The following is a 14,447-nucleotide window of genomic DNA, read 5'->3' as shown; positions in this document are numbered from 1 at the left end:
TGCAAAACGCAGGCCTGAGCTTTTCAGTCTTGTTCTGATTTGGAAGGTGAATTGAGCAGGTCTACTGCTGTTGGCCTCCTGAGTTCATTTAGTTAAAGCGCGCACACACACAGGTGTTGGGCAGACAGCATGGTTCTGCATGTGCCCACCTACTCCCCCACCATGACTTTCTTTCCCCCTATTCTAGCTGACTCTCCATGCCCCTAAGTGTTTAAATATGGTGGTTTATGTTCCAATTTCAGAACCATTTGCAGGTTGCAAAGGGTGGAAGAATCAAAGGAGTGCCCGGGCCTGCTTCTTTACCACCATGCTACCAGAGCATCACTGGGCCCTTTCAGTCTCTACGACGGAGAACTCTTGGCCCAAGGTTTGTAAGGGGAGAGGGCCCTGCTGTGGTTAAAGTTAACACCAGATGCTGCTCCTTGTCAGTGTCCTTTAAAATATATATACTGTAATCCAATAAGATAACAACTGTATAAAACGGCTAACATAGATTTTAGAATCATACACTGTGCATCTTGTTTCATCTTCAAGATCAGACTAATCTTTGAAACTAGATGTTTTTAATCAAAGCTGGCTTTATAGGAGTCTAATGTATGCCTTCTGTTTTAAGGTAGTGTGTGTTTTTGTATGATTGAGCCCAATCATAGTAAGTCTAAACTCATTTGGATTAACGTACCCGTGTAGACTAGCAAAATAGGATGTAGATGTTAACTAAGTTGTAAATAGAAAACTCTAATTCGGGGCACCTGGGTGGTTCAGTCGGTTGAGTGTTCAACTTTTGATTTCAGATCTTGTCATGATCCTAGGGTGGTGGGGTTGAGCCCCATGTCTGTCTCTGTGCTTAGCGTGGAGCCTGCTTAAGATTCTCTTTCTTTTTCTTTCTGCCCCTCTCTTCCACTCGTGCTCTCTCTCTCAAATAATAATGGGGAAAAAAAGATTAAAACAAAGATAAATCTAATGTAATACACTTGGTATTGCCCCTCAAAAAAAGAAGAAGAAGAAGAAGAAGAAGAAGAAGAAGAAGCAGAAGTGTCTAGATGCACACAGGCCTCACAACAAGCCAGTCTCCACACCACAGTCTCCACATCATGTAAAATGTTGCTTACGTGTCTCTTCAGCAACCGAGTGATGTCACCAGTAACGTCTTTACCACTTTCATCTTTAGCATTCACACAGTGCTCAGCACATAGTAGGGAGAGAGGTGCGGTTGCTTTGGTCCGGCAGACACTTATGAAACATCTAGTGCTGTCAAGCTGAAGGAAACCTGGTGGTGGGTGATAATTCCTCTAAAAACCAAACCATGAGTCAACCCAGTACTGTGTGCTTTAATGAAACTTTCCGTAAGAGTTCTCCAGAAACTAAAACAAAACTCTTAGTGAGAGTTCTTCAGAAAAACAGAACCAATAGAAGATATACATATCACGGACTAATACGTGCAAGCACACTACTATATTATATTATGTTATATTATATTATGCTATATTATAATATATTATATTATATTAATTGGTTCCCACAGTTATGGAGGCCAGCATGCCCCACAATTTGCCCTCTTAAGCTAGAGACTCAGGAAGCCAGTGGTGTAATTCAGGCCAAATCCAAAGGCCTGAAGATGGAGAGCACCACTGTCCAAGGGCAGGAGAAGATGAACATCCCAGCTCAAGACGAAAGAGCAGAAATTGGCCCTTCCTTTGCCTTTTCTATCTGGGGGGTGGGGGGAGGGCATTCAATGGATGGGATGATACGTACCCCCCTCAGTGAGGGCAGAACTTTACTCAAGTCTACTGAGTCAAATGCTAATCTCTTCCAGAACCACCCTTTCAGACACACCTAGAAATAATGTTTTGCTAGCCATCTGTGCTTCCCTAAGCCCAGTCAAGTTGACACATAAAATTAACCAGCGTACTTTCCAACCCCAGGTACACTGACTTCTGGCCTTCCTCTCCGTTCCAGTCCTCTTTGGCCTCTTAGGTACCTAGATTGTCTTCAGGTACCACAGTATAATCTTGCCTTGGGTGGTTGCTGTAGACAAAATTCTACCAAATTAAAAAAAAGTCTGCAGTGTATACTGTATCTATAATTAGCTACCTGGGGTTTCACTGTAGTTGACCTTGAGTCATGTCCACATGCCTATACAATGCAGTTGACTTTTCTACAAGGTTTTTGGGTATCTTTTCAGCCAAATAAAAATGCTCCTTTTAATTGTCTTTATTGTAGTTAATTCGCTTTAAACACTTGCCTCAGTAGGACTCCCTCCAACCACCCCAGAATTCCCCTGATGACACTGAATAAACAACATATGAATATTATTATATAGAAAAGAGTTAGAAAAAATCTGTATGGGATTTTTATATTTGCCAGCCAGGGGAGGGGCGGGGCAGAGGGAAAGAGGAGTGTTTTTTCCAATTCTTACCACTGTTCATTTGTGTATCTACTGAGCACAAATTATTTTGTCTGTGTGTTTGTTTTCTCAGCTAGCTATTAAACATCTCTAGGTGATTAGCATCTGGCTAGATATCTTCACCCACTAATAATTTAAAAGGTTTCGTGTTTTCTAGCCACTTACCATGCACCCCAGAAATGATACACAAAATTTCAACTTGCTCTTTTCAGGGGGCTGATAAATGTGAGTGGAATGAAAAGGGGAAATTTTAAAAACCATATTGTGGAAAACAAAAATATGTCTCTGCACCTAACTACTAATTAAATTCCTCATAACACTTGATTCCATTGTTACTTTGAGGATTCTATCGCTATAAGTAGTCTTGACTCTCAGGAAAGGTTATGAAGCCTTAGTTATCCATTAAAAAGTGATGTGTAACCTTTATCACTCCACCCCTTGGCAATTATGTTTTCTATGGCATATTGGTCAGCAGGTGATTTATTAGCTTCCTGTTCTATTAATTATTTATCTGCTATTGCTATGCATAACTTGTATCACAATTTCCTACAGCCTTTAGTTAAAGATAGTTCAGGAATATTCGTGAGATCTGAAATGCAGGCTGAAAACAATTTTTATGGCGCTGCAGCAATCTCCCTCTGCCATATGTACATCATCAGACAAAGCTTATAAAGCTCCTGAGGGAGCCCACACATGCTGTGGTCCTTGAGAGAGCAAAGGGCCTCAGAACAAATAACTTTCAGTATGTACCTTCTTGATAAAAAGTTCACGTCTTGAAGTTAGCCAGGAAAATAGAGCCAAAATGTCGGGGGAAGGGGGCAGGGGTGGAGCAAAGACATCTTATCTTAGGTATCTTAGTCACTGTGTAACCTTATAAAGCAAAATTTGATTTCTAACACGGAACAGGCTTTAAGATGCCACAAAAGTAATGGGAGTCTGAAAACGTGAATCTTGCATCTTGCTACTGACAGTGCTTTGCCCAAGATCATGAAACACAAAGTCAGAAATAAAAAGACTCTCTTTTGCACATTAACGCAGGCAATGCTAAGAAACTAGCTATCTTTGGGACGACAACAATAAAAAGGTTTTACTGATGCTAATACATTTCAGTAAGAAAGGACTAAAAGAATTGTCCTACCTGAAATCTTAGAATCAAAGAGAGAAGGGAACTTGGGCCACCTGGGTGGCTGAATTCGGCGAAGTGTCTGTCTTTGGCTCAAGTCGTGATCTCACGGTTCATGGGTTTGGGCCCCACATCAGGCTCCATGCTGACAGCTCAGAGCCTGGAGCCTGCTTTGGATTCTGTGTCACCTCAACCCCCCCCACCCCCATTCTCTCTCTCTCTCTCTCTCTCTCTCAAAAATAAACATTTTTTTAAAATTGAAGAAAAAGATAGAAGGGATCTTACAAGGTACTGGTCTAACTCCTTCACTTTACAGTTATAAAAATGGAAGGCCATAAAGACAAAAGATTTGCTCACAGTCATCATCTTATTACAGAGAAGCAACGTGGTGCAGAGTGCCTTGAGGGTGAGGTGGCCGGGGAGACTTCTATGTCTTTCCATGACCTTGTGAGCAAGTATCCCCTCTACCTGAACCCAACTAGGCCAACTCGGACTGTAATCAAATCTCTTTACACAAATTAAAGTAAATTTACTAATCTTTAAAAGTTAAATTAATTCAATAAGAATCTGTTTATTGTTAATTAGTAATTAAAAAATAAAACAATCTGAGGAAAGAGTGCTTCCAGTCAGGTGATAGTTATGTTCTTGAAAATCCATAAGGTTAATTTGTACAATTAAAATGTATTTGAGACACTTTGTTTGCTTTGGATTTCTCTCAGGTGCATTTAGTATCATTAACTACTTTCCCTCTTGGAACACTCTTGCCTTTTGAGGCATCACACTCTTCCAACCTTTGTCTGCTCTGCTTTTAGTCTCTGCTCCTTCTGTTTCTGTTTGACTTCTTTGGTGGCCTCTTTCTTCTCACCACCCTCCAAATACGCTTTCCACATCCTGACCTCAGTCTTCTTTTTCCGCTTCCTTTGCCCACACACATCTCAAGACCCTACCATCACTCCGTGTGGATGGATCAAATGGCTCCATCCCTGACTTCTCAGCCAAATGCAGTGCCTCTTCCTCCTCCTGCCCTCCAAACTCTTCCCTCTGCAGGCGCTCTGGTACTTGGGTGCCCACATTTCCTCCTAGAGCAGCTCCATCCTACACAGTTCCATAGCTGAAGATGGCAGCACTGAACACCAGCCACTCGCAGAAACCTTGGGTTTTCTTCCATCGCTTCCCCTTTGCAGGGAATTCAAGGGCAGGCATCCCCATCTAGATGAACTTTCCAAGCTTCTCAGCTTGGCCTTGCCCCTCAACACAGTCTGCTCTGGCCGCCTCCTGCTCATGCCCTAACGGCATTCACCACTTCGAACGCCACTCCCTCCATGCCCTTCCTCTAGAGGCCCTTCCAGCTCCTGCCACTCCACATTCCCAGAATGAGGCCAATGCTCCCATGAAGCCTCCTTCATTCCTGTGGGCCGCCATTTCTTCTTCCCCAACTCCTGTAACTTAGTGGTTACAGAATAACCTATAATAGTCTATATTAGTCTAGAACAGTCTACATTATAGTCTGTAGTAGTCATTCCATACATCCATTAAATCCTGGTTTCCTACTGTTCTCGTTATATCTTATTCCCTACAAAGAGGAAATGTTAAGTTCTTGGAGTGCAAGTACCCTGTTTTCTACCTTCCTTTCTTCCACTCCATGGAGCTTAGCAAAGTGTTATAACACTCCCAATGTGGTGAATGATACGTGTGTTAATGAATGAATGTGGAGTTCTGAAATTCTGCAGTGTAGGCCAAAAGTGGTGGCTCACCTTCGTGAAAGGATGGACAGTGGAGCTCTGTCCACCAGCCAGCACCGAAGCAAAGCTCACAGGACAAAATCCACAGGACAGAGCCATCAGAAAGAAGACATTGCACGGGTGCCTGGGCAGTTGTTGGCCATGTCCCTAGAAGTGGCCAACCACAGGCAGGCTGTCTGAATGGATGCACAGAAAGTGGTACCAGGAGTGACAGCTCCAAGGGAAGGGCACTTTGCTACTCTTTTGGACACTCCAGTATTGGTTCTCATGCTCTCATTGGGTTCAGCGCACTCTGGGCTACTATTTCCATCTCTCTTCCCATCCTCAGGATCTCTCCTTTTTCCCTTCCATTGCTCCATTTGCCCTCTGCAGTGGACATTGCTTGTTTTGAGCAACCTACCATCCATTCACCCTTCCTTTATTAAGAGCAGCCCAATTTTCTCTGGGTGCCCACCTCTTCTTCCGCTCTTGGACCACATGGTCTGGGTGGGGTTAACTCCTCTCTCAGCTCTAGCAATGACATGAAGTCCAGTCCTCACTACATCATCCGAGCTGTGGGGGCCAGCTCAGAGAGAGTATGAGTTCCAATTGGCACCAAGGATTCAGATTGGGATGTGTATTTGAATCTGGAGGAAAGGAAGGATCTTATTTTCTTTACACTGGATTTGGAATTGTGAGGTTGAAAATGTGGAACTGCCAGCAGCCATCTTGTCCTTGAGAAGGGGGTTCCCTTTGAGAGGGGAGAAAGCAGAACTGAGAAGTGAAGAGAGATCATGGATCCTGGGGATATATTTTGAGTAGCTGGATCCTGCTACACCTGAAACTAACTTTTCCAATTGTGTGAGCCGATAGATCCTTTGTTTGTTAAGTTATTATGAGCCAAGTTTTGAGTCACTTGTAACCTAAAGAGTCCCAATATGTCTTCTGAAATCCAAATTTTTGGCAGTAGTTTAGGTCTGAAGTAAATGTAGAGATGAAGTTCAACTCTTACATTTATATAATAGAAACCGAAGAACCGGAGAGAGTGTGACTCTAATGTGAGTATCCTCCTCAGATGTAGCAGAGACCACCCTAAACCCAGGTCTTTGCTCTCCCAGGGCCTCTGCCACAAAATGCTCTATCAAACTGAGGCATTTTTTTTCTTATACGGATGTTTTATTTCCCCTACTAGAACATAAGCACCTCACAGAGCAGGGGCTGGAGCCATGTCCTACATTTTCCATATGCCTTTAGCTTAGCACGGTATCCTGCGTGGGCAAATGTGCAAGTACAGGTTAACCAACCACTGAGTTAAGAAGGCTTTTTGTACCTTGAGATGTTTGTTTTTATGCTTGCAAGACGATGTGTTATTTTTAGGGTCTTTACTATTAGAAAAGTCGAAGAGTGTGGAAACAGAGCTGTAGTCAGCAGCTGTCATCATTTCATCATTTCCTGCAGATGCCAGTCGTTTTGCTCAGTTGAGTAACCATGTTTATTATGTAGCCATTGTACACAGACACTGCGAAGACTTACCAAGCAACAGGCCTGTCTCTGCACTTGAAAATTTATGAACTAACGTGGAGGGTATAACAACTATAAGCAAACATGCCAAAAAGACAAACATTTTGTGCCTTTTTTACGTAGAGGAAAATATGAGTCCAAAAAATCAACAATAATGTTTGGGCTCTTTCTAAGTGACACTACATAAATAAAATACTATTAATCATCTCTGCAGAAATGTTCAACTCGACTGCTATATTTAGAAAAGCAGCATCTATGTTTTTGTTATTTTAATGACTACTGCACAAAGTACTGTACAGTACAGAGTATCTGAAATACTTGAAGTCTGATGATCACATAATATGAAATTTTCCCCCAAATATTTCTAGATGGAAATTTTATTAAATACAAATTATACAGCACAATGTGTTGTGATAATCACAGCAGCTGGTGAGTTTTGTTTCTGTGTTTGTTCTTTTGGAGGTTTTATTAGTTTCCCAAGTCCACTATAACAAAGTACCACAAACTGGGTGGCTTAAAATAACAGAAACTTACTGTCTCACAGTTCTGGAGATTAGAAGTCTAAATTCAATGGGTTGGCAGGGCTGTGCTCCCTCTGAAACCTGTAGGGAAGTACCCTTCCCGGCCTATTCCTGGTTCCTGGTGTTGGCTGGCAGTTTCCAGTCTCCCTTGCCTTACACCTAAATCGTGCCGATCTCTGCCTCCATCATCCCATGGCCTTCTCCCTGGGTGTCTGTGTCTTCCCGTGGTGTGTTCCTCTTCTTACAAGGATGCTGTTATGATGGGTTCAGGCCCACTCTAATGACTTCATCTTAACTTGGTTACATCAGCCAAGACCCTATCTCCAAATAAAGTTATAGGTACTGAGGATTAGGTTCTCAAGTTGTCTTTTGGGGGATACAATTAAACTTATAACAGATATATAAATGACATTTTAAAAATATGCTCATTTATTTATTTATTTTAAGGCAGGAGGGGCAGAGAGAGAGAGAAAGATTGAGAGAGAGAATCCCAAGCAGACGTTGTCTGCGCTATCAACACAGATCCTCATGCAGGGCTCAATCTCATGAACTGTGAGATCATGACCTGAGCTGAAATCAAGAGTCAGACACTTAACTGACTGAACCACCAGGCATCCCATAAATGACATTTTTAAGAAGTGTTAGAAACTTAACCTTGGTGGGTGGTACAGAAGGAGAGACTGTCTTTGAGAAGATTGATCTGTGACCTGCTATTGAGACTCATAAGGTTAGAAGGAGATTAGAACTTTGGCTGACATCACCACTTTGAGAACCACCAAAGTTTAAGAGATGTAAAGGAACAGATCCAGTCTAGTAGAGAAAACTATGAGGCACCTGTAATAATTTGGAATCACTAAATATTTTAAGATGATAGTAAAAACAAAACACAATGAAAAACCAAAACAACAAACAAACCCTCCCCTTACTGTCCTGTGCCCTCTCTCCTAAAACATCTGCTTACGCTTCTCCTGTCCCGCTGGGCCACCAACCATGACAACCTCCCAGAAATGACCTGGGGTCACAGGAATTCCCCATCCTTCCTCCTGCTGCTATTCCTGGGAATTATTCCAGCCACCTTCCTGTAGACTCATCCAGCTGGAGGAGCAGAAAGGAGGAGATGACACTAGAAACAGCTTTGTTCCAGTCAGATCCAAACTTAAGCATGGGCAAAGTGAAATGATCAAGAGTTGGCTATAGTGGTGGTGTTCTAGAAAAATAAAAAAGGGGTGTCAATTTCTCACTTGGCTTCTCAGCTTTCTATTTCACCTCCCTGGGGCCATAAACTGTATCTCTTCTGTACCAGTTCCTGTGAGACCTTAAACAGGACTTATCTCCACTTCAATCCTTGGACATCAAATTGCCGTGTTCCTCATGAACTTTGAGCTTCAACAGCCTGGGTGAGGGAGGAAGGGAGGGAAGGAGACTTCACTGATCAAGCATTCTAGAAAGGGTTAGAGGTGCAGAGGGTGGTTCCAAGCCAGCAGAGACGTGGAGCAGGAGAACTTGGACCTGAGAAGTCTGGGGATGGGAGAAGGAGGCAGGGACCTATAGAGCCCAAATTAGACACTTAAGGGCCAAAATCATAAGAATGGTCAAAGTATTAGTTGCTAATTTATGTCTTCCTCCGTTCCCCTCCCCCACATTCACTGCAAATTCCTGGAGGAGGTTTTGTCTTGTTTGCCTCCTGCGCCTGTCCTCCCACCGGGCACATTATGGATCCCAGCCTCTTTCACCATCTTTCTTCTCCTGCCATTAGCAAAGTGCTTTCTTATTTTTGATCCTCAGCATAAACTAAGAGCCTCTGATTTGGAACATTTTCTCTTTTGAAATGATGGGCTACTTCTCATTCTTTTGTTCACAGCTTAAATGCTATCTCCTTGAAAAGCTTAACCTCTTTTTAAAGTAAATCTCTCTCTCTCTCTCTCTCTCTCACACACACACACACACACACACACACACACACACACACACACATACTAGCCTATATCATAGCATCCTGTTGATTTTCTTCACAGGCTGTACAATATGTTGTAATGGTTTGTTTCTCGCATAGCTCCTCCACTGAACTATATTCTAGGAAGAGAAAATTCAAATCTATCTTGCTCACTATTATAGTCCTACCAGTTAGCACATCCAAAGTACCCAGTAGATAAGGGTGAAAGAACAAAAGTACAAATACATACAATCAGAATTTAATAAATCTACCAGAATTTTAACACTACGTTACATGGGAATTTAGCAGAAAATAAAGATGGAATCTTGAAAAAAATAAATAAAATGGAATCTTGGCATAGATGAGGAGGGATGATTATTTAATAACTGTCTAGGCTCTATTTAACAACCAAAACTAAATCTGAAGCCATTACTTCCTTATTCTATACCAAATCAATTACATTGATCAAAGATGTAAGCCTTTAAAAAAGAAGGCATTAAGAAACTTGAAAAAATGTACAAGAAGTTTTGATCATTTTAATGTAGAGATGTTTTTCCAAACAAGCCAATACACCCATAAAAACTTACACTTCTTGCACTCACAAATATATGCTCAAAACACACTCAAACAGAAATAAATAACAAATTGGGGGGAAACAATTGTTACATTTGACAAAGGCCTAGATCTTATTATAAAGTGTTATAAATAAAGAATGAAAAGACTAATAACTCAAAATAAAAATAAAGGACATAAGAAGACCACAGAAAAAATTCATGCAAATGACTTTTAAGGGAAATGATACATAATTTTAAGAATATCAAAAGAATGTAAGTGATGAATCACTAAATCCTGCTCCTGAAAACAATATTACACTATATGCTAACAAAGTAACTAGAATTTAGGTAAAAATTTGCAAACAAAATTAACATGATGTTATACAAGAAAAAAAAGTCAAAGAAAGGAATGTACAATAAACACGGAAATAACCATTTTTCATCTTTGGTATTGGAAGAAATGAAAAACTCTCATAATATTTAGCGTGGCCAGTATGCAGGGGGAAAAATGGACACTGGCATATTATTTCAGGGGGATATAAAGGGACATTTTGTCTTCAGAAAGTCTCAAAAAATTAATTAATTAATTAGTTAATTAAAAAGAAAGTCAGACTCATGGGTTCGCTGGACTTTGAGAGTAGTTCAAAGTTTGGATCCCCGTGCAGAGAGCAGCTGGCCAGATCTATCAGAATTGTTAATGCATATACTCTTTGTCCAGCAATTACATCCTTAGATTTTATTCTGCAGATAAACACACACACACACAGGCAAAGATGTATAAATGAAGATACTCACACAAAAACCCCAAAATGACCTTGAACAATGGACTGATGACATAAGGTTTGGTTCCTATTCATAGTAGACTACTATGTGGCCACTAAAAAAGAAATGTGTGAGTGTCATATCTCTTTAATATATGAAGCATACAAGGCATGGAGAAGAGTGCATTGTCCAAACACATTTGTTGACAACAAAGCAAAACAAAAAACAAACAAAAAATACAGGCCAGGGAAAGAAACAGAGGTAAATAGAGAGACAGGCAGACATGGCTGTATATGCAAACAAGTTCTGGAAGGACTCACAAGAAACCACCAGGAGGAGGGCCGGGAAGTCAGTAGGTTTACTTTTCACAGTACCTGTTCACACTATTAGAAAAACAAATTATCATCTGCACATATTACTTTTTAAATTTAAAAACCAGCTAGATTATAAAGATGATGTTAACATAACTCAACATGGCCCTCAAAAAGGTTCTGTTTAATAATAGTGATATTTATAAAAACAGTAAGATTTTTCAGTCTTGTTTGGTTAATGCTTTTTGATTACAAGTTATAAAATTTTAAATAAACACCAAAGACAAACAAATTATGACTCTCTCAATAATCCAGAAGTGAGACAGGTTTAGCCCTTTCATTGAAAATCAGCTTTCTGTTCAACTTAAAAAGCCTACCCTTGGTGTATTAATAAATATTTTATTTTATAAAAGATGGTCTATAAAGGCAGCTTGGGAAGCTTTAGCTCATTTGTAGCTATCACCACTCCCTACCCATCCCCAACAATGTATTCAAATTCAATGCCAAAAGTTACTTATTAAACACAAGAGCTATTACACCCTGGGAAAAACTATTATAAACTTGGCTTGTAGGAGACCTGATCTCTTAATGAAATACAGAACAACTATCTTAGAAAAAGGAAAATGGGCAATCGTCATGTAAGTATTTATTGCCTTTGGGAATCAAAGTTTTCATGTTAGTTAGCATGTGGAGAAATTTAAGCTATGAAATCATGATTAATACTTTTGCACTTTACGATTGTGATTACTCCTTATTGTTGGTTTTTACAACAGCATACCATGCTTTTAAAATGCATTTGGAATATATTTTTTCTCCATTAGCCAAAAATCTCCTAGGAGGGGCTAAAGAGAAGTATTTTAAAACAAGATAGTAAACAGTGCCCCACAGAGAGTAAATGGTTAATACGTATTCGTGGAATGTATGATTAAAGCTGTTAGATGTAGCAAAGTTGCATAAAACCTGGTAGGCTATGCCCAGAAGGGTTTTGTGAGGAAGACAGGTTCATGTTGCAAATATCCAAAAACCAAGGTAAAAGTACTCCTATGAGGCCAAGGCCGTATAACTTGGACTGAAAGGTGAAAATATTATTTCTAAGCAGTATTATTTCTAAACAGCATCAAATATTCACATACTTAATGGACTTAATGGACTTAATATATGGGTTTTTATTCTGAAATGTCTAGACTCATATGAATACTATGTCTCCAAAGTATTAATGACTAAAAATTGACTAAAGTACTACCATTTGGAGCCAATGGTGTACAAGGCAGGTCAGAGTTAAATGGTGATTTTTTTTACTTTGAAAAATGTATATCTAAAAACTGTTGCAATTTAAATTAAAAATTTTAATAAGATCTTACTGTAACAACTATAGGTTCCCATGGCAAGAAATGACTTATTGTATGTAAACTAGAAACAGAGAAAAAATTCAAAAATGTTCGGTAACCTATCACTTTGTTTATGGAGGTTTTTTTTCCTTTGCTATAAACTAAATTTGCACTCAATGGTTGCAAGCCTACACATATTTTCTTTGGGGAGGTGCTCTATTTAAAATCTTCTGTAGATAGCATTTTTTTTTTTTTTTGCTAGCCAGGACTTTGAGCCTTACATTCAGTCTATCTTTCAGAGAAACCGAAGCCTACTTTTTTTTAAGTTTATTAATTTATTTGGGGAGAGACTAAGACAGTGTGAGTGGGAGAGGGGCAGAGAAAGAGAGAGAGGGAGAAAGAGAATCCCAAGCAGGCTCTGCGCTGTCAGCAGGAGCCCAATGTGGGGCTCAAACTCACAAAACCGTGAGATCATGACCTGAGCTGAAACCAAGAGTTGACGGTCGGGCACGTAACCACTGAGCTACCCAGGCGCCCCTGAAGCCTACTTTTAAGATACTCCCGAAAGCTGCAGAGGTCCCCACCATAGCGGTTCAGGAGGACAATTTCATCTTTTGAATGTCAACCTCATGGGGTGGCAGGCTTGTGTGAGTGGTCTAGCATTTTTATGTATCTCTTTTTTGAATCTTCAGAGCCAGTCTTACTCCCTCACAGAAGGCAGTCATCAGTTGCCTAAAGGGGACACTCAACCCTCAGCAGCAACGGTAGCGGTGCAGCCTCTCAGCCACCCGCGGAGTGCAGAACCAGAGGTCCAACAGCCTGTAAGCACTTGCTTTTCCCTCTACATCCTAGGTAGGACTGGGCTCTCTCCTGGGCCCAGTATTATTCACCAATGACTTGTCATCGTGGATCCTCCACGATCCTCCAGCCTGAAAATGTCATCATCAGGCATGACTTCCAAGCAGAGAAATCTTCCCCCTCCGCCCACAGAAACGTCTGTTACAATGTTTGTAGCTGATGTAAAAATGTGATCTCGGAGTCCACTTTCCAATCCCAGCAGTGTCCTGTTAGTAGTGCCTTACAGTGGAGAGCATGATGCCATAGTATGGCCATTGGGACATTTTAGAAAATACTAATGGAATTTAACACTGCACAAGGAATGAATATGTTCTAAGACTGTGTTTCAAAATAAGTAAATGCAAAACCTTTTTGAAGGACAGAAATCTGTCCTACTAATGACTTGAATTACTTGCATTAGAAAGTGACTTAAATATGTGCAAGCTTCAAACTATAATGCTTGTAGTTTTGAAGCAATTACGCAGCCAAAAGAATATATAAAATTAAATACTAGTAAGATACAAGCTGCTAATGTGCAAATAAATGCATGTTATTGATTTAGCATAATAGACAGTGTTATTTTGCTGGGATTAAATGGCCACACTCAACGTTAAAATGGTCCTGATGGCTATAATGTGGTTTCTTTTGTGTTACAGCACGTCTAAAATATGATGTGGTACATGACTTCTTACTTCTACCATGTTTCTCTATCCAAAACTAAGAAACTTTTGTTTGTAAGACTTCCTTTGAAACAATTGGGCCTTCTCTTGGTTAAAATATGTGATTTTTGTATTAACCTCCCCACTCCCGTTCTCCGCTCTTTTATCATTTGTTTCAACAACTAAAATATGGCTATTAGGCATATACAAAATCCGAAATAGAAACACAGATGCAGGCGTTGAAATCATGTGCTAGCCCTTGGTCATCCTAATGATTCAATATGCTTTCTATTTAGTTTTTAAGTTATTACCAGCAGTAAGTACATATTTTCAAAGCCTACTAAGAAAGCTACAAAGTCCCAAGGATACATCCACAGACCAGGATTCACGGGCAACTGCTTGACAAACAATACTCCAAAGCCAGTAGGATATTGGCCAGGAAATTACATTTTCCAAGGTGCTCTGATACAGAGGGCTTCCTAGCCAATTCTGAGAATTGAAAATTTACTTTTTTGTTTTTATGCTTTCCCCCAATACCTTTGCCATCATTAATGATGTTTTTCAACTGAAGACATCATGTTTGTAACTAACCTATTGGGAGGAGTAATAACCACGATTACTATCATTTGCTAATCACGCAACATTCAAAGAGTTTGCTTAGCCTAGAGGACATGTCCTTGTGCTCAGTGAGCTTCGTGCATAGACAGAAATAAAAGATCCACAGGAAAATCTACTCAGATTTAGCTAGATGAAGCTTGTCTTCTCTTGTGTGG

The 14,447-nt window shown here is 40.2% G+C and overlaps 1 protein-coding gene across 1 annotated transcript in view; it reads left to right on the top strand.

Moving 5' to 3' along the window:
• Positions 1–11,432: 11,432 nt before the first annotated feature.
• The window catches only part of ANXA13 (annexin A13), a 50,686-nt gene continuing 47,671 nt past the window's right edge, over positions 11,433–14,447 (top strand). The window contains exons 1-2 of the mRNA XM_029923450.1: positions 11,433–11,488; positions 12,871–12,999. Of these exons, the coding sequence (XP_029779310.1) occupies positions 11,474–11,488; positions 12,871–12,999 (144 nt within the window). The 5' untranslated portion in view covers positions 11,433–11,473. The remainder of the gene's footprint in view (positions 11,489–12,870; positions 13,000–14,447) is intronic.

Source organism: Suricata suricatta, chromosome 15, assembly GCF_006229205.1.
Source record: "Suricata suricatta isolate VVHF042 chromosome 15, meerkat_22Aug2017_6uvM2_HiC, whole genome shotgun sequence".
Taxonomy (NCBI): Eukaryota; Metazoa; Chordata; class Mammalia; order Carnivora; family Herpestidae; genus Suricata; species Suricata suricatta.
This window is presented reverse-complemented; position numbering and strand designations above follow the sequence as displayed.